This window comes from Marmota flaviventris, chromosome 5 (assembly GCF_047511675.1).
Source record: "Marmota flaviventris isolate mMarFla1 chromosome 5, mMarFla1.hap1, whole genome shotgun sequence".
NCBI lineage: Eukaryota > Metazoa > Chordata > Mammalia > Rodentia > Sciuridae > Marmota > Marmota flaviventris.
Genome location: NC_092502.1, coordinates 148020723 through 148045367, shown reverse-complemented (window position 1 = coordinate 148045367; position 24645 = coordinate 148020723). Strand labels below are relative to the sequence as shown.

General features: G+C 45.1%; 1 protein-coding gene across 2 annotated transcripts in view; it reads right to left on the bottom strand.

The window, feature by feature from the left end:
- Egflam (EGF like, fibronectin type III and laminin G domains) overlaps positions 1-24645 on the bottom strand; it is a 179787-nt gene that overhangs the window by 13549 nt on the left and 141593 nt on the right. Inside the window, exons 14-19 of one of the 2 annotated variants that reach the window (XM_027936295.2) lie at positions 21948-22073; positions 20575-20818; positions 16583-16694; positions 11778-11894; positions 9391-9571; positions 1325-1403 (exon numbers count right to left, since the gene is read on the bottom strand). In XM_027936295.2, coding sequence (XP_027792096.2) covers positions 1325-1403; positions 9391-9571; positions 11778-11894; positions 16583-16694; positions 20575-20818; positions 21948-22073 — 859 coding nt within the window. Of the gene's footprint in view, positions 1-1324; positions 1404-3826; positions 3881-9390; positions 9572-11777; positions 11895-16582; positions 16695-20574; positions 20819-21947; positions 22074-24645 lie in introns of those variants that run through there. The other variant, XM_071612681.1, reaches the window with a different exon arrangement.

The following is a 24645-nucleotide window of genomic DNA, read 5'->3' as shown; positions in this document are numbered from 1 at the left end:
TTCTGTTACTTGACATAAAAAGCATCTTACTGAGACAGACCCTGGACTTCTGCCTGCAGCCTCACACACCTGCACATGAACTTCCACACACGTGTGCACACACCATCAGAGTTGCTCTGGCTTGGGGCCTCCCTGTCTCCTCCTTACCAAATCTCTATTTTCCCTGACTGCATGGTGATCTCTCTCTAAGCACTGGAAGCTGACGCTGTAGGCCTCTTTCACACTGTCTCTGGTTCCTGAGGACTGAAGGACCTTTCTTTAGAAGAAGAGCGATGAAGAAGGAAGAGGATCTCTCTTGGCTGGGAATACATTTTACCTAAGTCCCTGTGCCAAGGCAACACAGATATACACAAGCTGGGATTAGAGAAAGGAAGCAATGTCTGTCTGGTGTGCACTGAGTTCCTGAGGACAGCCAATGTCCCAGAAAAATTTCTCTTCACTATTTTTGTTCCTTGAAAAGCCACCAAGCTCTGCCCTAAGAGCAAAGCTTAAAGATTTGCCTTTGTCTGCTAAGGTGCAGTTAACCTGAGGAGAAAGGAAAATTCCAGAATGATTGAGCTGGGGTGGTAAGGCAGATGGCACACTTACACATGACCAAGGACCAATGGAGGGAAAAGAGAGAGAAGGAGGGAACGGAAGGTGCCAAAGACAAGCTTGATGGACAGAGGGTTTGCTGGGTGCAGGCTGTGACCCTTGCTACAGCACAGACTGCTGCCATCCAAGAGCTACAGTAACTTCAGTACAGTGCCGGGGCTCCTGCCATCAGAGATGACAAGCTGCAACAGTGACTGGGGCATCTCCTCATGCCATGCCATTGCGTCTACATGAAGGGAGCAGAGAAGCCCCCACCGAACCAGTCAGAACCTGAAGAAGACATCAGACCTTTATGGATGAAGATGCAGAGTAGGTGCTAACCTAGTGGGAACTGAGCTTTGCTGTGTGTTTGGTTGGGGGAGCAGTTGACCCCTTCTGCAGCTGGGCACAGAGAGAGCCTCAGATGTGGCCACACAACAGCACAGAGCCCAGGGCCACACTCTGCTTCTCAAACCAAAAGCACTGGAAACTCTGGGGGGGGTTGGAGAGGGGAGAGGTCACATTATTCTTTCTAGACCCTTTGACCAGAAAAGGTTGGGATTGTGTAACTCTGTTGTTTGGAAGACCGATGTTCTCAAGTTTAGTTTGTTTCGTTCTAGTTTCCATGTTTATTTTATTTGTCTTTTTGCCCCGAGACCACGGCCTTCTTTGGGAATTATCTTCTAACATGAAAGATAAGGAAAAATCTTGGGAAAGATATTGAGAAATTCATGCTATCAAAGCCTGTTACCTCTTGAGGATATCTTGATTGTCATATGTCAGGTAACTGCGGCCAATAAACTGCGGGATCTCGATGGCTTCTGTGATGGCTGGGACAGAACAGAAAACAAGTTATGTAGCATGCCTCTCTCTCGACCTCTCACTCATACACATGACAGGAACATACCAAGAAAGCCAGACCCTTAAATGTCACATTGAACAACTTCCTCCTGGCTGCACACCCACTTGCATGTTTAGGGCAGACCAGTCGGAGTTGGCGTCTTCCCATTTTCTTCTCCCTGAAGGCTGGCAGTCACTGTCACTGGTCTCAGCACTACTGAGAAGGTCTTGCAATGTGCTGAAACTTGAAGTGCTCCCAGTGATTCTTGGAATCCAAAGAGTGGGGCTTGGGCCATGTGGGGAGCAGCTGGGGATAACCCCAGATCATCGCCAAGCGAGGCAGAGAAAACAAACCCTAAACAAGGCCCACAAGGATTTATTTAATGTGAATCTATCTAAACCCCTTTAGCTATGACCTTGAGAGGTCGATGGGGGAAATGCAGTGTGAGACTTTGACTCTTAGTTTATATCACATTCCAAGTGTGATATTGCAGTCTTCAACCTGATCTCACGAAGAAGCAGGGAATGTGGGGGAAGGGCAGGTTGATTATTCCCATCTTACAGAAGAAGGAAACAAGACACGGAAAGCATCAGGGATTTGCCCAAGATCATCCACTAATGCACCATGAATGGCTAGCTCCCCTTAATTCTGGTTCCTGGCCTCTCCTTCCTTTACAATCTTTTAGAAATGAATTTCCTTCCTCCTAATTTCTCATCACTTTGTTTTCTTGAGGAATCTCCCTTGACACACACCAAAGGAGCAGGACAAGCCACCATGTTGATGTCACAAATTGGGATGAGGTGAGGGGATTTCTGCAAGAGAGATAACAGCAATATCTCTTTTCCTCTTTAGAAAGATACAGAAACAATATTTTAAAGAAATTAAAGTGCAATAAATCTCATATTTAAAAAATGTGCTTGCACTTGGACTCCATTTGTGTACCGTGAATTGAAATGCATTCTGCTGTCTTGTACAACTAAGTAGAACAAATAAAAAAAGGAAAAAAAAAAGAAAAAGAAAAAGAAAAAAATGTGTAAAATGAGAGACTAACCAGCTTACAAAACAATTACAGCTTCATAAAACAAAAGCATTTCACACAAAGTAGACACTGCCTGAGGACTCCACACCTGGGAGAGAAAGGTCTGATCATTTGGCTCATTTGGAGATAGGAATGATGGGAGAGAAAGGGAAAGAAAGGAGGAGGGAGAGAGAGAGAGAGAGAAAAAAAAAAAAATAAACAGGAGAAGAGAAACCTGCAGACATTGGGCCTTCAGGTGTGAGTTCCTGTGTGGCAGGTTACCATGACATGTTCCCACGACCTCTTCATAAAGGGGAAAAAAGGAAAGAAGGAGGGCTGGGGATGTGGCTCAAGCGGTAGCGCGCTCGCCTGGCATGCGTGCGGCCCGGGTTCGATCCTCAGCACCACATACCAACAAAGATGTTGTGTCTGCCGAAAACTAAAAAAATAAATGTTAAAAATTCTCTCTCTCAAAAAAAAAAAAAAAAAAAAAAAAAAAAAAAAAAAAAAAGGAAGAGGAAAGAAAACACAAAAAGAAAAGAAAGAGAAATAAAATTTTAAAAGAGAAACTGTGAGGTAACTACCCAAGCAATTTCTTGGGGAAGGAACTTAGCAGGAAAATGAGGGGGGAGCGTGGACACGAGGAGAAAGCCACAGCGAGAAAGGGAGAAAAGAAAATGCCAGGAAAGAGGAGGAAGAGGCTGGGAGAGAAAGGAGACGCAGGTGGACAGGCAGCCACTGGGCAAGGAAAGGAGGGGAAGCCGAGAAAGAGGGAGGGAGCCCCAGGGACGAAGGTGAGGAGAAGATGGGAGGCCTGGAAGGGGCTCCAGTGTGCGCAGCTGGAGGAGGAGGGAGGGGGCTCTTGGTGGGTCAGCAGCCCCTCATCCCAGGAGACTGAGAAGGGAGGAGACAGCATCCAGGCTGACTGACAGAGAGTCCTTCACACTAAACATAACCAAGGAGGCCCCCACTGGGTTTGGCTCACCCCCAGGGCGAGAGATACAGCCAGGGTCCATCCTGCGGTTGTTGGCTGTGTCTGTGGGCCTGTGGCCAACAGTCGTCCTTCCCCTGGATTCTTTGAAATGGCCAGGACATGCTTGTCACACATCAGTTCTGCACAGGGCCTCAGGAGGGGTCCGTCTGTGGGAGCCGGGTCAGCTGCCTGCTAACTCAGGCGCTTGCTGAGGTCCAGCTGGGAGCTAAGTGTGTTCCCAGGGTCTGCGCTCTTGCAGAGAAGATTCCCACCACCCTGGTTGGTGTGTCCAAGACCCCGCCCCCCCGCCCTCCACACCATGCACCCAGGTTCCCCTCACACGTGGTTGGTTGGCCTACACTGTGCCACCGCCTGGCCAGAGCCTGACCTGGCAGGGGCCCACAGCAATTACTGTACTTACTATTGAGGCAGTAATTCCCACACTCTGCCCAGTGTCAGCATGAAAAGAACAGGGAGAATCAGTGCACACATCTATTATATAAAATCTCGACTACACATTGCTCACAGAGGGATAGAAACCAGCTTTGCTCCTTCCCCCACAAAGTCCTCCCAAGGGTCCAGAATGGAATGTGAATGCGGGCCCCAGCAGAAACTGTGGAAATTCTCTCCTGGGCATGATTGGCACCAGCACATCCACTTCCCTTCCCCCACTGCAGCTTAAATGGGGAATGTGGGGCACCATACCAAGAAGTTTACAGCAAGCTGTCTGACACTTCTGGGGCTCCCTCATCTTCAACCAGCAATCTAATTTTCTTCTAAACCTACAAGAAAAGGTCCACTCTCCCCCCTCATTTTTCTGCTAAGTTCCTTCCCCAAGAAATAGAGAAATAGCTCCTCACTAGAGCTTATTCCTTGCTGATGGCTTTTACTCTATTTGGATCTAGGCTGCATGTGACAAAGGCATGATGAGCCAGTCTGCAGCCTCTTTTCTCCCCTAGTGGAAAACATTACCCTAACCCCCTCCAGTTCCCCTTTGCAAGATTCCAGAGACCTGTTTTGTTGTTGTTGTTGTTGTTTGTTTGTTTTTGTGATTAAAAACGGGTAAAGTCATCCTGCAGAAATGACACCATTGAATGCAGCATTAAGTGCCACCAGGTTCACCAGTGTGCATGGAGAAACAGTAATTCCATCCAAAAATGTCAAAGCGAGACATGACCATCCGGCCCTTTCTGGCCCCTTGTGGTTTTTATATAGACTACTGTAAACATGATTACACTTTAATCTCACCTCTTTATTTATTTTTTTGTTTTGTTTTGTTTTTTGCATTCTTTTCTTTGTGGCTATGGTCTTACTGATGTATTAGTCAAAAGGTGTTGCTGTTATGCCCTGGCATTTATTCCTTTAAGCATGTGCCATTTAGACACACACACACACACACACAAAACCCACGCCATTGAGTAATGGCTTCCAAACCAAAATTCCCACAGCTCAAACAAAGTAAATTCCCCATTTAAGGAACTTAGAATTCCCAATATACTATATGGAGTTGAAGGGACAGATGGCTCTGTTATACACCCACAGGCCCTAGGAGGAAAGGCCACTGCTGATAGCTTCCCCACATCCAGGATGACCCTCGGCAACATTCCTGGTGGACACACGGCCAACCTGATGCACACTTTCAGGATGGGCAGCTTACTAATCCATAGGGCAGCACACTCCCTTCTTGGACAGAATTCCTTATTAGGTTGAGCAACTCTAATCCAAAAATCTGTTCTAAAATGCTGCAAACCTTTGAAGTCTGACATGACACCACAAGCGGAAAATTCCACATCTGAGATCACCTGACGGGCCACAATCAAAATCCAAGGGCACTAATAATACTGCATAAAATTGCCTTCAGCCTCTGAATATAAGGTGCATGTGAAACATAAATGAATTTCACACTTAGACTTGGGTTCCATCCCAAGGTATCTTTTTATATATATGCAAATATTCTAAAATCTGAAAAAAAAAATCCAAAATTGGAAACACTTTGAGTCCCTGCCAGTTTGGATAAGGGACAGTCCTTGTATTAAGTGGATTCTGTAGCCACAAAGTAAACAAACAGACAAACTTTTTTCCTATACTATTAGCCCTTCAGCTAACTAAAGATCAGCATCTAGTCTCAACACACAAAATCTTCCATTGTTTAATGAGACACTATATGAAGAAAATAAATTCTTATACACTGGGACCAATAAAAGAGCTCAAAATCAGCCTCAGAAACATGATGTGAAACTAGTAAGTGTGGCACAAACTATCCTAAACGTTGCATGAATGATATAGCAGCATCAATCAGGCAGGATCAGACTTTGAGGACTGCGCGTTCCTGAGGAATGTATGCCTGAAGCCAAGGATTCATGAACTCTGCTCTTGCAGCTATAGTGGGCTGAGCAGCCCACCTGCTACAGAGAAACAGTACCATCTAGTGGCCGGCAAGATACTGCACCATCTGAGTTGAAGCTGTTCTCAGTAATAAAAGGAAGAAAGGAAGTACTGGGGCTCAGAAGTTCTTTCCAGGTGACCTGGATGCTTTTGGCAGGGCAAAACCCAGGAAGAATAGTTATGTCCTGTATCCCCCTTCTGGACATTCAGAACAGAGCAGAGGCTCTGAGAAGTACTGCAGAAGACAGAGCTCTTTGATTTTCTATCCAGATTACCCAAGCTAATTTAACCACAGACCCCTGCTCCCATTTTATGCATGTGAAAATATGTGTGTGAGAGGATGTGGGTGTGAGCAGATATGTGGATGCACAAAACAGTCACTAATTCCTCAGAACTTAATTTCCTTTCCAGGTACTTTGTGAAAATCTGTTTCAAGTTATTAGTAACTTACTTAGAAGACCTCTGAGGGACTGGGAACCAAGATGTATAATTTTTGATGAGAAAGGAGGAAAGAAGGTAGAGTTTGGTGGGGCGGGTGGGGGGGAAGCCTTGCTGACACTCTTCTGTGAGATGAGAAGAGGTCCAGGGATTGGGGTAGGGGCAGGGAGCTGAAGTTTGAGGTGGAAGATGATGCCTACAAGTGAGACTACCCCAAACGGAAAGTGGGGAGGGCTCCCAAGTCAAGCCTAGGGTTCTACCGGTGCCTGACTCTAAGGCTAGGAGTTTGAAGAACCTCTGGCTCCTTCTCTCCTGGTGGGTTCCAGAGTTGGGAAAGGTTGAATTTTGTGTAGTTGCTGATGCTGGAGAGAAACTAAGAGAGACTTCTGAGGAACTTCTCAGGAAACTGGGCAGGAGCTGATGCCCACCTCTTTGTTCTGCCCCGATCTATCAGGAACAAAGTGGGGTCTCTAAATCATCATGGTAGTCTGTGGGCTGCACCGACTCTGGAATTTATTTGAGTTTGTTTGGTCCCATCCTCCTGTGCTGCCCAGACGTGAGAACAAGTGTCGGATCTCCCACTACAGTTCTGATGGGTCCAGAGAGGACTAGCCTCGCTGAGAAGAAAGGAGCACCTTCCTCATGGAGAAACCTCCAATAGGGACTGGGTGAGGCCTGGCACTGGGAGCTGCTACAACTTTTTGCTCCATGTTTTTTTTTTTTTAACTGGTTTAACTTCCAAGGAGAATACTAGGAATAGACCGTTGCTTTTAAAGCACGATTTGATTTCCAGGCAGAAAACCTCCTTCAGCTATTAAATGTATGAGGATCACTTTGCTGAACAGGACAGAATTCTAACAAATAAAGATGGCTTCTAACTGATCTTGGTCTTTCAAGCTATGAAAACACTTTCAGCGTGTTCTCTTCTTCTTCTTTTCTTAACAAAGTTGAAATTCTATCAGTGTCAGTGTTGATGAGAATTTTATTTCAGTCACATATTTGAGTGTAACTTCAAATACCTAATTCTCTAAAAGATGTAGTTTTTTTTTTTTGTTGTTGTTGTTTTTTGATGGTGGTGCTGGGGATTGAATCCAGGGTCTTGTGCATGCAAGACAAGCACTCTGCCAACTGAGCTATATCCCAGCCCTTACGGTGTTCTCTTCTATTTCTAGGGATCTCTCTTCCCTTTCTTTCCAATCCTTACAAGGGAGGAGATGCCAGTATTTCAGCAGTCTGTAGGATAACTGCCCATAGCTGTGTGCCTGATGGGGCCTGGGAAGGCTGGCCCAGAGCCCCTTTAATCCTCCCAAGTCATTATAACCAGGGAGGAAATTATGGGATTCTGGCCATACCTCCATCTATATGAGCCTTCCTAGTATTTGTATTTGCACCGTATTTGCCAGATACAGTATCTTGATTTCATAGCTGAAGGAAATATTGATACAAAATGCATGGCAGATGGGTTTGTTTGGATTTTAATCTTGGTTCTAGCCTACACTGTAGGAAAAGAGGTCTGGATGCCCTCCAGTGTCCTCTGCCTCTGTTCACTCCCTCAAATTTTGCCAGGAGCCCAGGTCCTCACTGAGATCCATCCCATTGCTGTGGTGAGATCTGTTTGTTATTGGACTTGAACCCAGGTCCAGTGTGAGCACTTTGTATCTGTTATGGCCAATGTTCTACAGCAGGAAACAAGCACTAACAAGATCGCAAATGATCTCTTCATTCCCAAAGCTAGGTTTTCATTTACATCTAGACTTTATATTTTAACTGTCAGTATTAGAAGCAAGCTTGGAATGCCTATAGTAAGATTGGAGAGTAAGGGAATTTAAACACTGAAGTGTGAAATCAAAACCCAGTTTTCTGAATGAATAGGCCACTCTGGAACTAAATCTCCACAAGTGTAACCTATTAGCTCAGCAACAATTTGCTTGTTAGAATTGCAATTGGGATAATTCACAAGCGGATCATTTCCTCTTCTTTATCAAGAGATATATTGTATGATTTACTATGCAGATTTCAGAACTCATTTAAATGCAAGACATATCACTAAGTCTTCTAATAGGCTGTTATCTTTCATGCTTTTCCAAGACTGCTGCAAAACAACTTCTCCTACCCTACTATATACCAAAGCTTCTACCTGTAACTTAAAGTTTACCTCTAAGCACTAGTTTTGATCAAAACAGGGAGCCTGGAAACAAATAGGAAAGGGAGAAAGAACGCATTCCTTTAGAGGCCACAGCCTTCTTTCTTTCAGATCTCTTTGCTTTTTGTTTTTAAACTAGTTCCTGGGCAGGTGAGGCCATGTTGACATTTAGAACAAGAGGGTCCACACAGCCCAACCTGATGGACATATGTGGGCAGGACTATTCTATACACAGGACCATGGCCTCTGCTTCCCTTAAGCAGGAACTCACGGCCCGTGACTCTGCCTAGCTATCAGACAAGGGCAAGATGAAAACAGAATAGCTCACAGCACCTGCTGGAAGATTTTCTGCTTCTTACCTACAGTGATAATAATAATTGCTGGTGCGGGTTGAGAACTTAGCAAGCACTCTTTCAAATACTCTAAATGCATTTAGTGTATACACTGATCCTCAGTAAATACTATTGCTATGGCCATTCCCATATTACAATTCAGAAAACTGAGGCACAGAGTGGTTTGGTAGCATGGAAAACAGCACTCTACAGAAGGACATGCATACTTAGCAACTAATGTGGCATTCACCTTTTTCTGTATTTGGGCAAGATTTCTCTTCACAGCACTCACCGATAGGAGTCAAAATATTTAGTTAAAATATTTACCAGACCATAATGCATAGGCATTCCCCTACCAGGACAGGTTCTGGGATTGGGTCAGATGTATTAGTCCTGAAACCCCTGTTATATTGATTGTGAGACCATGAGGGGATTCTCAAAGAAGGACCAAGAGAGGTGGCTAGGGAAGCTATTTGCCTACTGTTACAGAAGTATTTCAGCATTTAATTCTTATTACATAGTTGTAGTAGTTTATATATGATTGGCCATTGATAACTTATTGTAGCCACTGATCAAAAACAAAAACCACTATGATTGTACCAACTTCTTTTAAGAATGGTGATTCCCAACATTCTGTCCGTGGCCTCCACTCCCTCCAGGCAGCTGTGCCTGAGACCCTGGGTGTACCTTTCTGGCAGTGCAGGCCCTCGAAGCCCAAGGGGCAGTCGCACTCATAGCCATCCTTCCTGGGCCGGCAGCTGCCCCCATGGGCACAGGGGGCCCCCACGCAGGGGTGGGCTGCATTCTCCACATTCACACCAGACGTGAAGTCATGCTTCACATGGATGGTTCGGTCATTCAGGATGATCTTGAGGGAGAGAAATGTAAAGAGAGTCAGAAATTGGGAAAACATCTTTATGGTCTTCTAGAGTTTCCCGTGGCATGAAAACCCAAGCTAAACATAGGGAAGTTTAGAAAAAAAGTCAAAAGAGCCCAGTTACTGCTTTAAGAGACTTATAAGTGATGCAGGAGCTGAAGGAGATCTGTTTAGTACTTGGGAAGATCTACAGAGGAAAGTGTGCCTCTGATCCTAGAATACCACCTGAGAATGCAAAGTCCAGGTCCTCAGCCAGGCTGCAAGGAACATCTCCTGGAGGCTTTAAAGCACTTCCACTGCCCAGACCCACCCAGATCAGCTGAACCAGTCCCTGAAGGTGGGACCCAGTCGCTAGTGCCTTTTGAAAGTTTCCAAGAATAACTGTGGAAGTAGCAGCTATGGCTAAGAGATGCTGCTACAAAGTGGAGTAAGGAGAAGATAAAACTAAGGTGCAGGAGGCAGGAATCCAGGGGAGCCATTGCTGCTGGTGGAACCCAGAAAACTTCCTGGTGTACTTCCACCTGCTTTTGTTAACAAACTGTACTGTGTCCCCTAAAACGCCATCAACGGGGCCTCCCTGACTGCTGTGTGTGTATGTACAGAGTTCCTCCACACCTTCTTCCCTGCAATGTGGCTCTAACCAAATTGATGGACTGGAGGGAGGGGTTCCCAGTTTCCGTAGCAGCAAATAAGTAGACCCAACTTTTTCCGCTCCTGACCCAGGATGTGTATTTACTTTGAGTTATTGCTGGCTTTGCAGATCTCAGAGACAGAGAGCCCTCACTGCCTGGGGAAGTTACAAGAGGTGAGCAATGGCACTTCTGGCCAAGGATCCATGTGTCTGAGGCTTGCTTCACCCCTGGAGAGCACTGAAAGAGAAAACTTCTCCCCAGTGCCGAGTGGGATAAGCAGCTAGGGAAGAGCTAGAAACAATCTCCCCTCTGCCTGCTGCAAGTTTGAAGGGCTATGGAACTGAGCAGTGTGTCCTAAAGACAAGCCAGAACTGGCACTGTGCCCTGTTGGATATGGCACAGCCAATGACTCCATCAGAAGGAGGGAAGGGCAGTCTTTCTAGAAAGTGAGGAGGGAACAGTTGTGTGTGTAGTGTGAAGCAGAGTCAAGCCTGGGAAGGGCGGACAGAGAGAACAATGCTTCCTATCGTCTCAGCCTGTGTCCTAAGTGGCAATATCAAGCATGATTGAACAGGGCCAATCCCACTCAGGGGGCGATGGTGACCTGAACTGAGGTGTCACTGACATCACGGTTCAGCAACAAAGGGAAGCACATCAGAGCCAGCAAATGTTGTCATGGGCCCCTTCCCTAGGTTCAACACTGAGGTTTGGGATGAGAAGGACACAGGCCCAAGGGGCACTTCAGTGCCAGGATGTGCAAACATGATAGAATATTCTTTCACTGTCCCTCTTTCATTTTAGCCTCTCTCATACTTCATCTCAGGTCCAGCAATGGCCCACCCAGCACCTTGATTGCTAAAGGAAAGGAGGATGGAGCTGACACCCCCAGAGAGGAGATGCTCTGCTCAGATCCTCTCCTAAGCGTGTGATGGTCCGGCAGGCCTGGGCTGGTGAGTCAACCTGCAGTGTCTACTGCAGGCAGAGCATGCCCTCACAACTGGAGGAATCATAACAGCCCCAAGAAAAGGAGTAGGAGACAGAAATAAATGCCGTCAATATCTTTGACCAGCTTATTCTATTCCACTTTATTTTTTTAAGTGAACCTTCTAGGAAAGGACTCTCTTCATGCTCTTCAGAGCTTGGTTAAATGACTGATGAGCAACAACTGCTCCAATGTAGGGGTGGGTGAGGCAAAGGCCAGAGAGATTCTTTGTTTGGCTGAGGAGTTGGCTGAGCAAATTGCAAAGTAATGATCAGAGCAGCCTGAGCCAAGAGCTGCTATCCCTTCCCCTCACCTCCTTCCCTATTGTAGAAATATCTGTGGTGACCTGATGCCAGCTGCCTCCCCTAGTAGTCCCATAATATTTTGGTAGATTTCCTACAAAAATTTATCTTCCCTGAGTGGCATTCATGAAATGTCTGCTGGACCAGACTTGGGAACAAGTGTTACAAGAAAGTGGGTTTGGAAACTATGCTGTGAACATTTTTTTAAAAAAACCTTTAAAAGTTTAAAACCTCAAAACGTCTTTATTGTGTAAGTCAAAGTGAGAAAGCAGAGTCTGTACCTTCTGGATACTCCCACTGAATGGTTTGAGGATGCCTGAGTTCTTCTTCACATCATCATAATTGGGGACTCCACCAATAAAAATGTCCGTGTTGCACTTAATCTGCGTGAAGCCTCCCTGCCAAGAGATCAGAGTGGCAAATCACAACAGAACTTTAGAATAGCTGGCTGAGACCAGCAAATGTGCCTTTGGTTCCCTGTTGGGGATCCAAATGGTGGAGATGGCCTCAAGACCTGTCATAACCATCTGTGCTTGACTTTCCCATTGTTCCTGAACATGGACTTGGATGATGGAAAATTTCGTAACATCTCTGGGACTCAGTGTCACCAAAACAGGAATCATATCACCTACCTCCTAGGTGTTCCACAGCGAGCATATTCTGTGCTCCTCCAGCAATACCTCCCTGTTGGAAGATTGCCTCTAAATAGCCCAGCTCAGGTTGGGCCGTGTTGCTTGCTTTAGCAATAAACATGAGCAGAAGAGAAATGAATCCCTGGGGAGAGTCTTTGGAGTCACAGGCTGGTTCACCACACTCTTCTCCCTCCCTGTTCCTCCAGCCAGGGTCTCAGATGAAAGCTAAAGTGGATTACTATGATTGGTGACATGAGCAAGAACTGACCCTTGTCCTAAGCTGTTGATATGTTTTGGGGTTGCCTGTGACTGACCATAGCCCTGTCCAGCACATCCTGGAGGCTGAGATACTGTGTAGTTAGCACTTTTCCCAGAGTTGGATGCACATCAGCATTCCAGAATGTGGCTGTTGGGTAACTCAATAAGGGTAACTCAGAAGCCCTGATCAACAAGAGAAAGAGAGGCTGGGCACAGGGCAGATGGTTGTTCCTCAAGACCAAATGCAAAGGCCAGAGAGATTCTTTGTTTTCTCAATTCTCAGGGAACTTCCCAATATCAATCCCCCAAAGGCTTCCCTTGTTTCTTGCTGGGCTAGGTTACAATCTGTACATAATAGTTAATGTCGGAGCTCATTCCAACAGGAGCCATGAGCAAACTGTTGAACTGTTATAACACACAGCAATAAATAAAGATCTGAGAATCCTGGGGACAAACAAGTTATTAGGTAACATAAGTTATTATTTTCTTTGATTTATGGTAAAAAAATACAAATAGTAGTATGATTCCATCATTTATTTAATAAATGTTATTAGGAACTACTAGGTCCCAGGTATTATGTTAAGTGCTGGACAAACAAGAGCAAATAAGAAAGACACAGTACCTGTGCTGCAGGGGTTATACTGGTTGGAAGACTGACAAGCCCATGGGCAGATGGGTTCAGCACAGGTAAAGGATGTCTAGGTTCCTGTGGGTGCACCTGAGGGGTAGGGATGGCTCTTACCTAACCCTAGACATAGGAATAGGCAAGATGGTCAGGCAAGAGGACTGGAGAAACTGGAAGGAGTCAGGACTTGGAGGGTATAGAAGTATATAAGGAAAGGACAAGTCAGATCATGCAGAGCCTTAGAGGCCATGTTAGGGGTTTACACTTCACCCAAAAGGCAATGAGTTTTAAAAAGAAGAGAGGTGGGGTTGGGGAGGGGGAGAGGTATGTTTTAGGAAGGTTACTGGTCAGAGGGAGAAAAATGGATTTGGGGTCATGTCAGCGGGGAAGAAGAGGAGACAGAGATCATAGAGGAGGTTGCTCATTTCTCTCTGGGAGGGTTCTAGGTCCATTCAGGTAGCCCAGGGAAATCTTGATTAGATTAATAGACTAAATTTTCTTTGATCCATAACCTTGAGACAACTCCATGGGTCCTTATTTAACTGGAGGGTCATCAAAGAAGCCAAAGGGTTTTCAGGAAGTCTCGTGGCCCAACACAATACAGAACCAGGCAGGAACTGTTGCCACAAACCCAGGTGTTTCTCTCCCTTGCCTTTGCTCTTACCCCAGAGTTAAAATAAGAGTAAGGTAAAAGGAGCAAGGTTGTAGGACCCACCAGGTTTCAGAGCTGCAGGCTGTTCTGAAAAGATGGAATTCTCATTGTGTCCACTGCATGGAGACCGGCCTCAGGGACTAAGAATCCATTCCTTTTGGCAGCTATTATGGATTGGATGTGGGGTATCCCCCTAAAGCTCATGTGTGAGACCACACAAGAAGGTTCCGAGGAGAAATGATTGGGCTGTAAGAGTCTTAACCCAATCAGTGAATTAATCCCCTGATTGGGATTAACTGAGTGGTAACTGAAGTGGTAGGGTGTGGCTAGAGGAGGCTGGAATTGGGGTGCGGCTTTGGGGTATATATTTGTATCTGGCAAATGGAGATCTCTCTCTCTCTTTCTGCTTCCTGATCATCATGTGAGCTGCTTCCCTCCACCATACTCTCCTCCACGGATGTCCTGCCTTACCTCAAGCCCTGGGGAATGGAGCTGGCTCTCTGTGGATTGAGACCTATAAAACCTTAAATATAACTTTGCCTCCTCTACAATTGTGTTGGTCGGGTCTTTAAGTCACAGTGGTGAAAAAGCTGATTAAAACATCAACTCAGTGTCCTCCCCCGTCACCCTCCTGTTGAGGCAGGGCTACAGCTGCCACACCTACAGGACCAGGAGAGAAGCCAACAGACCCACCAGAGGGAGGGCTGCTGAGTCAGGTGCTCCCTGCCTGGACCTGACTGCTGCATGGTGGCGACCACACACCCTCACCACCACTGGGGGTTTTGGGAGCCCTCCACTGCCTGCAGCTGGAGCAGAGGGCCTTGTGGGTGACTAAGGTCAGCCATTGGGCTTTCCATGCCTGGCTGAGAAGCTGCAGGGGAGCTTTCCTCAAGTGCACACGCCATAGGCATACCTCCCCGCGTGTTTACATTGCTCCAGGTGGGCACAGGCTCCAATCCGCTCCGTCCACCCACAGGCAGTTCAAAAAAGCCAAGAGGGAGAGTGGACTCTAGGGTATTGGTTTAATTCTCATTCGCTCGTGGGGTGATGACATCAACTCTTAAGTGTGGTGTTTTTGATGTTACCATTGGGTTGTCTCTGGGATCCTAAAAGCAAATACCATGAGCTGAAGAGCTCCTTACTTACAATGGGAGGTCATAACCCTACTGTTTCCAAAACTTCCATCCTGAGCTTTCATTCCTATTTTACAAATGACTGTAAGGGCTTGATACAATCCTTCCTTTCTCCCTCCCTTTATTTAAAATTTATATGTTCAAGCCAATAGCCAGTCAGGTCTATACTGCTAGAATGTTCTGGATTGTACCAGAAGTGACTCCAATTCTCCTTTCAAAATTTGATTTCCTTCATTTGTCTTCCCTCCTCCTTTCCTCCCACTTTCCTTCCACAAATTATATATGGGACAATTTCTAGGTGTGTCTACCTCTTCAAGCAGACCCAGTTTGGGATTCTTCTCATCTTAAGGGGGTTCTTGGTTCAGGCCCCCCTAGTGCTGCAGTCTCTAAGGCTGGCTTCTGGGCATATCTATCTTTGTCTTTTCTGCCAAATACCTCTTTTCCCGACAAAGGTCTTTTTTTCCTTCTTTTTCTATCAAAACATTTGCTTGTCAGGATACCAAAATTTGCTAGTCCCTCCTTAAATCTTACTTTATCCAGAATGGAGACTGTTAAGAAACCAACTGTTCTCTCTGTTTTTTGGGAGGCTCTGATTTTTGTGTGTGAAGAATTCTAGTGATTTAAGCAAATTTCCTTTATTGCCTCTGTCATGTTTTTTTTCTCTCTGGACATGACCTAGAAATGAAATCATGGAGGAAAGTCACAAACTCCAGTAAATATTCTGCCCTTGAGTTCCTTAATAGTACGTTAACACAGTAATAATCATCACCATAATTAATAGTAAGTAAAGCTACATAGTGCTGCCCAGGTCCTGTTGTGCTTTGTATTGATAATTCTTGCATTTCTCATACCCACTCTATGAAGTAGTCACGATCATCGTCATTACGGTCACTGTGTGAATATAATAGTGAGATGTTGAGAGCCACAGCCGAAGGGGCCCCAGCAAACTTCCAGCTGCCGGCTGATGATTGGCTCACAGCGGCCCCAGCAACATCTAGCTGATTGGCTCCTCTGCGGTGATGCTCATTGGGCTGTTTCCCTGCCCTTTCAGACCACGGAGCTGCTCATTGGGGGACTTTTTTGGCTCCGCCCACGTGACCCAGCCAATCGCCTCAAGAGCAGGAGGATTGTGGGAGGTGGAGAGAAGCTTGTGTGGGAGAGAGAGGCTTGTGGGAAGCTGGTGGTGGCAGTTGAGGCTCTGAGGGTTTTTCCTGAGAGGCTGTTTTGTTTGGCGTGTGTGGTTCTAAAAATAAAGTTAGTTTCTTTTGACAAGTGGCTCCTAATTGTGCCCAGCCAGACTGCGGCAGTGAGATGAGACAAATAAACTAGGAGGTCAAGTAACCAACATGACCTTATGCCATCAGTAAGTAACGAAGTTAGATTTTGAATGCCAACATTATGGTTTGACAGTCTGTTTTTATAAGACAAATCTTTCCTGTACCACCGACCCTACCTCAGACTGTGTTCTGATCTACTCCATTGATTCTGCCCATAAGGACAGGGTAGTAAAGGGGGTAAAGGGGAGAGAAGGCAATTTTTTCAGGGCTCACCTTATTAACTATTAATTCACGTATCCATACAGCAAACCTATGAAGCCTGTACTATTATTATGCCCATTTACAGTTAAGGAATAAAAAAAAGTAATTGCCCAGAGGAGGGCTGGGATTTCCATCCAGGCACTGGAGTCTGTGTGCTCAAACACTATACAGTGCTGCTTTTCCACTGTGTTCAGTAGAAAACGGTAACCTGGTTTTCACTCTCAGTCGGGAGAAAGGGTTGCTCTTACCACTGCCATTCCCTCTACTGTCTTCTGCTTATCCACTTGTAAGATGCCATTCTTCGCTGTGCGAGATACACGAAGCTCGTGCCATTGGCCCAGGGTGAGGGCGTCTTCACTCCTGTGGAAGGGACATGTACGTTAACTTTATTTATCAACTTGGCTGAGCGAAGGGATACCCAGGTAGCTGGTAAGATGTTATTTTGGGGTGAGTCTGTGAGGGCATTTGGGGAAGAGATTGGCATTTGAGTTGGCAGACTGTGTAAAGAAGATGGCCCACCAATGTGGATGGGCATCATCCATCTGCTGTGGGCCTGAATAGAAGAAAAAAATGGAAGAAGGGTGAATTTCCTCTCTAAGGAAGCTGGGACATCCATCCTCTCCTGCCCTTGGACATTGGCACTCTCAGTTCTTAGGTCTTCAGACATGGACCTTTAGCCTCCTGGTTCTTGGACCTTCAGACTCAAACTGGGGCTTACACCAGGGTCTTCCCTGGTTCTCTGGCCTGGAGGCTTGGGCAGAACTACACCGCTGGTTTTTCTGAACCTTCAGCTTACAGATGGCAGACCATAGGACTTTTCACCTTCCATCACCATGTGAGTCAATGTTTCTTAGATAAAACTCTTTCTGTGTATCTATATTTAACCTATAGGTTCTGTTTTGATGATAATCTTGACTAATATGGATGGAAACTAAGCCCTAGTTAGTATATTATGGATAATTTTCATCAATCTAGTTATGAAAAACTAATACAAACCTTAGTTAACTCAATACATTCAGCAAAAGGAAAACAATGTCTACTTAGTAACAAACCAGTAGCGACTACCATTTATTGAATGCCTTCATGGGAGGAGAATTGCTTTTATAATTTTATTTCTTCCTTGAAAAAGACTGAAATGTGGGCACAGTAGATCTGGCTTCCTGGATAAAAGGTGACATGAAGGTAAAACATTATAGTAATTGTGCACAATCTTTGAAGAAGAGAAAAATTATATAGGTATGGTGCAAAAAACAGATTCCTTGGTATATGGATGCCTGCAATATTTTTTGAAATGCATATAAAGCAAGGATGGAATGGATGGATAGATATGATAAACCAAGTGTGGCAAAACATTAATTATAGACTACAGGTGTTAGATATAATGATATTTATAACTCTTTAAATGTTTTCTAACTTTTCATAATGAAATTTGGGGGAGATGCTGTGATTTGAATATGTCCCCCCAAGTCCATATGCTGGGAACTTATCCTCAATGTCTCAATGTTAATAGTGTTGAGAGGCGATAAGGTCAAGAGGACTCTACTTTCATCAGTGGATTAAGACCAACATCACTGGAGTGAGTTAGTTACGGTGGGGGTGGGTTCCTAGTGAAAGGATAGATTCAGATCCCTTCCTCTTCCACCCTCTCTTATATGTGTACTCTCTTCCCATCTACATTTTGCCATGGGATGACACAGTAAAAGTCCCCTGCCAGCATGCAGCCCCTTGACCTTGAATTTTCCAGCTCCAGAACTGTGAAAAATAAGTCTCTGTTCCTTATAAATTACCCTGTCTCAGGTATTTTGTTATAGCAGCACAAAGTGGACTAAGACAAGGGAAAATAGATTCTATGTTCTCTGATGTTATGAAAAGGATTACAATTACTTTAAAATTCAATTACTAAATTGAGGTGGAAGAGCTTGAAGCTTAAATGATATTTAGAGGTGTTTTATGCATTACTTTTTTATAGTGAGGTGTGCAGAAAGAGTATCATTATTGCATTTGTATTTCTAGTTCCTGGCCCTCACTGAACCTCCCAATTATTTTTTGGTCCTGGATCATCTTTAGAAAACCACAAAGAATACCGATGGGCACAATTATTGAAGGGTCACCACCCCTTCATTTGATTCTTCAGCTCAGGCAAATGCTTTTGTGATTTGTCCTTAGCAATTAGAATTTAATCACCTTGGTTAAATCAATATGCAATAAAGAAACAAGAGGCTCCTTTAAAGTGGTCTACTTCCATAATAACTAACAGCACTCTTGTCATGTTCTTGTCCTGCCGAGGTCAGTGGCTGTCAATAAGCTTCCTCCCTCCACACAGTGTATTGATCAAGCCATCAAGAGCTCATTCCGATTGTCTTTATTTTTGAATCAAGTTCATAATGATTTTGACCATCTTGTCCTTTACCTGAAGTCAAAATGGTTTGGCCAATTCTACAACTTCCTGCAGTTCAGCCCTTCACTGAATTTTCTTAATGAAGTGGGAAGTCTTCGAAATGATTTTCAAAATAAATAGCTTCCAGAGAGGCATCTGAAATACCAGCTGTGATCACTGTTGTCAGGTCCCAGTGGGCAGAGGAGGGGACCAGGGTCAGGTAGCAGTTTGTTTCTTGGAGACTCTTGCCTCGTTTTCAATATCTAATACTCAAGAATTCTCTTTCCAATCACCTTTCCTGACAGGTGGGAAAATAACTTACATTTAAAAAACATTAGAATTACAATGTGTCAAAAACAGACACAGAGTTGGGCAAGAGAGAAATTCTGGACCATGGCTAGAGCTGCCCCCAGAGAGAGGCAGGAAGACAGGGTAGGCTGTCTAGAGGAGGCTGATGAGTCCTGTCCTTCCCAAGCTCTTTCTCATCATTCCTTACCTAGAAGAAGCCATTTAAAGAGCAAGGTGATATCAAGGTGTCTTCCTTTCTAAATTTGACATATAGTTCTAAGTGAATTGCTCCGGCTGTTTTGCATAATCATATGTAAATGGAATCAATTAAATACCCACCAAAGTTGTGCTAAGATATAGGATGTTTTTGCTTAACCAGAGATACAAAAATGTTTTGTCCATTCCCCAAGGTGGGAGGTGTCACCGATGTGTGGGAATTCAGCCACAAGGAAAAAAATAAACCGACTTTTCAAATAATTGTTGGAACTTAATGCAGAGAGCATTTCCCATCAGCTATGAAAAATGATCAGCAGTTAAGGGCAATGCATGGTGGTAACATCTCACCCACACACTCTCTAAAAAGGACAGGCTAGAAATATGAATACAGCCAGCAATTTCCCTTAAAACAACAACAACAGAATAACTGATAACCTGTTGCGGGGTGCCATTAAGTACACCCTAGTGAGTTTCAAAAGAGAAGAATCAGACAAATGTAGGAACAAGAAGAATGCCTGCATTAGATCAGTGGCCCTCAGGCTTGAAGGTTAAAACTACCATGAAAGAAACACAGTGAGCAGAGGAAGACAGAAACCAGTAGGAAAAACACCAACACCTGCAAAACACAGGCTCCAAGGGAGTCAAAATGATACTGACCTCTTGTACAGGAACCATCGATCTGCTACGGAATTTAATAGTACAAATTAGATAACAGGAGGAAAGTGTTGCCTAGTCAGAACAATCTTGCAAATATCAGCCAACACTTTAGAGGCACCCATGTACTGCCATGCTGCTAAAAAGCACCCATCACACACCCTTCTGGAACTTTCTGATCTTTGCTATGTTGATGATTTATGGTCAGGTTCCTTCATAGAGAGAACACTAAGTAAGAGACTTGCTAAATATCTGATTACCACCAAACAAATAGCTCAAGAGGAAATTTAAAAATTAAAATGAAATCATGAAGGACATTTTTGTTGGTTAAATATTTGTGAATACATTTTTTACTAGTCAACATGTGTTGGTTGAGCCCTTCCACTTGACATTCTGTGTCAGGCGCTGATTGGTTACAGTTCACCGTGCTCCTGCAGAAGGCAGAGCATGACAGCAGGTGGAAATGGAGGCAGTTTACCTTCCATGGGGGAAAAGCCCATTTTTAACAGTTTGGAGCAGAGAATCGTTACTTGTTGGGTCGTTATTTGGGAAAGGAAACTTGCAGGCAGGAGGGAAGCCTGTCATCTTTAAGAAGCAGGAGAGGTTTCCAAAGAGAACAGTGTAGGGAAGACAGGAGGAGGACAGGCTGGTAGAGGGCAATTTGGTCTTTGGTGGGGGGAGGCTGCAGATGGTGTCAGATCTCACCTCAGAACACCAGTCCCAGAGCCGCAGTCAAAACGGAACTCCACGTGGCCGCCTGCCATCGTGATGGACAGGAAGTCCTTGCTGTTTGTGTCATAACTGTATAGGAGAACACCGTCCCCTGCGTCCGGCCGAAACATGATCTCAAACTCAGTGAAGGAGAGGTAATGCTGGGGCTCCAGGGGCCAGGGCGTGGCAGCGAAGGATCTCAGAGACTCTCTGAACTGAGGGATGGTCAAGGTGAAAGCTGAAGGAACAAGCACCGTGTTAGGAATCCCTGTGTGTTAGGAATCCCAGGGCTGTGTCAGTTTGCTCCTGGGCACAGACCTGTCCTGCACTTCCCTGCTGCCTACAGGTGGACAGGTAGGGTGACTAGATTCTGACCAGTGGAATGGGGTTGAAAATATCAAATGGCATCCCAGGTCTGGCCCCTAACACTTCCTTCCATCCTTCCTGCTGTCTCTTCTCACATGTTGGCTGGATGCAGGAATCAATGGAGGACTCTAAGAGCCAAGGAGAGCCACTGGGTAGAAGGGACCTGGGTCCCTGAGTGACAACAGCACCAGCACTGACCTGCAGTGACTTGTGATTGAGCAAGAATAACTATTGAAGTATGAGATGGTGTGCAACTGGCACATTCTGACTCACACGTACCCTTTTAATGGTATGGATTTGAGATTATGTTTTTTTTTTTTTTTAAACTTTCCCAGTGTGATATCTTAGGTCCAAACCTGAATCACTCACAGAGGAATCTGACTTCCTTTAGTGATCTTAGCTCTAGTCTTGTTTTAATTTTGGAATTCTGGATATATTAAGCACCCTCAAGCTTGTATGCTTTCCCAAGTCTTAGATTTTCAGTTATTATTTTCATGTGCCACTCTGCACCTGTGTTTGCATGCCTGTGTTACATGTATACATATGTGTGTGTACATAAATATATAGACACAGATTTATATACACACAATATTACAAGGTGGAATAACTCAGTGGAACCATAAAAAGAAGAAAAATAAGAGCACTTTTGTCTCATCATATCATTAATTTCTGTGTATGCCTTCCCAAACTTTTCTCTGAAACTGTCAGATGTTTAAAAAAAGCATAAGCTTTAAATACTTTTAATTCAGTGTGGTACAAACCACACAAATGCAGGCTTTCTAAAAGGTATGAGGAGCCCACCCAAGCTTAGCATCTCAAAGTGAATGTATCTTTGGTTGGTTTGGAACTCTGGCACTCTGATTTATTTTCATCCCTCCCAACAAAGTAATCTTGATCCCATAAAAATATATGGGGCTTTGCTAAAAGTGCACTGATGAAATATCGTATACATGCAAATTAACAAGCAGATAAAAACTGCCATCAACTTGCTTCTTTCTCACCATCTTCACAGTGTCGACCTTTGAACCCAAGGGGACAGAGGCAAATGTAGGAGTCGGCTTTGATTGCTGTGCAGGTGCCACCATTGATGCACGAGGCCTCATCACATATTCCACTGCTGCACTCCCCTAAATGCAGAAGAGAAGGAAAAAGCCAATCCACCAGGCCAGCCATGCAACTACCGTGCAACCACACAGACATTCATGGCCCTGAAAAATTATACCCTGGTCCCCACTCCTGTTGGTCTGCACCCCTGCACGGCTGCACACTGGCTTGCAGCATAAGTGGAAACTTCTCTTCTTTTTCATATGATTTTGACTTGTCCTTTCTAAAGAGCCTCAGGAACTTTTAAAGACATGATTGACACAACAAATCAAATAATAAATCATTGGGCAATTTTAGGACCACCCATGGGAATGACTGAATTTTTCCTGCTTTAATCCATCTCTCTGTTGTTCCCGCAAGAGTGGATTTCAATCCCTCTGATGGCAACAGAGTGTTTATGTTAAAAGCATTCTAATTTGTGTGACCCCAATTAGCTTAAGTGCGGTTGCCTTGTTGGTTCAAAGTTGAGACAAGCAGGATAAGCGCTGGAGGAGTTCAGCAGCCATGCCTAAGCTTATTAACTTGTCTGGGCTGTGGACTTCTCTGTGTGGGACAGGGACGGGGAGGGGAGGGCTCCACGGTGCCAAGTGGAATCCCTGTTTCTATTTCCAAAGTTACAGTTGTATGAAGGACAGCAAGGTGCCCTCCAGCAAAGACTGCTGAAGGGTCAGCTTCAGATGGGCCCATTCTCCCTACCGGACACCTCAGAGAGCTGCATAGAGGACTCCTTTGTTATTTTCAAGATTATGAGATGAAGGGAAACAAATGGACACTCTCTGGCTGCTTTCCTTCTGCTTCTCTGGTCCTCCAATTCTTTCTTTAGACACAGGGACCACAACCCGGCCCAGTGGTATGGATTTGAGATCATGTTAAACCTGAACTACATAGGGTAGAGCAAAACACCTGCTGCCGGGTTGAAGCAGAGGGGGAACGTTTGTGATTGGGCCCGAGGAGTTCAGCTGTGGCGCTTGCCCTCCCCAGTCTCCAACATGGCACCTGTGTAGGCTGGAAGCTGCCCCTCTGTGAGACAAGGGGCCCTCCGTGTCCTGACTGTGTCATCTCAGTAGGACAAGTGTCACGTGCTTTCCTGATCAGCCACCTGCTTTCATTGGTCCAGTTTTGTCTTTTTATAGACTCACTGGGAGCAGGGCGGTGCTCCTAGCATGTACCCAGGAGAGGAGACTGGCTTCAGAGGCTGCTAACAGGATTTAGTTAAAGTCCTTTAGAGGGAGCACCACCCAGGCTGGGATGGGCTGCACTCTGTGAATTCTAGCTGTTGGACACTGGGAATTCTGGTAGAAATGACTGTGGCCTCTCTTCAGCCACAAACCTGAGAACATGGCACCCAGCATTCGGTCTCCACAGAGACACCAGTGTTGGTGGCAAGGAGCCAAACTCTCACAGGTCCCTGTGCATCACCTATTTCTGTGGAGTGCAATTCTTTCTCAGAGGAGGCCTATTTCCAGAGGAAAAGTGGTGTCCTCAGATCCTTTCAGAGGCACATGGAAGAAATCACTTGACATTATTGCATGTGAAAACCAGCCAGGGTATTTATTTGATGAAAGCAGAGTTTCGGCAAGATCATGCAGGCAATGGCATGCAAGGCCAAGGTGACTGATGAGGGGCGGGGGAGGGGGGAGGAAAGAAATCCCATGGGGAGGTAAGCAAGGATAGAACAGGGAGAGAGCAGAGGAAATACCCCCAAAGAACCAATTCATTCTAGAAACTGAAAGAGGAAGGAGACTTCAGCAGTATCTCAAGGTGTGTAGCTTGGAGACAAGAATAACCGTGCCAAGAGTGAGGGATGGGGGCTATGAAGTGAGGAAGCAGAGGAGGAGTTTGCTTGGGCTCCATTTTAAGCACAAGAAGACAGTGGGAATGTCTTCTGTGGGAGTCCAGAGTCAAAGAAAGGAGACAGGTTCCCTGGGCTCCCAGTCCAGGGTCACTGTGGCACTTGTTTAAGTAGGAGAAGACAGATCTGACTGAGTAAGTAGAATAAGCAGAGAGGCTAATGGTGCAGGGCGTCCGTGAACTTAGATGGGGAAAATATTACCTCCTCATTGTTCTGACCAGAATTGAGTGTCTCTCTCAACCATTATTTTAAATTCTTTTAACCCCCATTTTTTGCTGCTGGAGATTAAGTCTAGGGCTGTGCATGCTAAGCACATGCTCTATCACTGAGCTACCTGCCCAGCCCTTCCTTAAACTATTAATTCGGGGATGAACTTCAAGTTCATTGCCAGTTTAGTGATCTCGCAGGTATCGTTACATTGCATTTGTTGCAAATATCTCAAAATATGTCTTCTGGTGGCTACCTGAAATCATGTAGTCATTTCACTCACTAGAGACCCTCTCTCTACCCAGGCCTTAAAAATCTCCCTGTTACACACGATTATTGCACTATCATTTCTCTTTTGTAACACTTTCCCCAGCTGTCATTTTACTTTGATTCGTGGGATTATTTGATTGACGAGGTGTCTCCTCATGGCAGCTGCATGACAGCCCAGCTGGGACCTGTCTGTCTCGTTCATCACTTCATCTCTAGCACTCAGCATTGAGACGAGCACTAAACATGTGCTCAAATAAGTATTTATT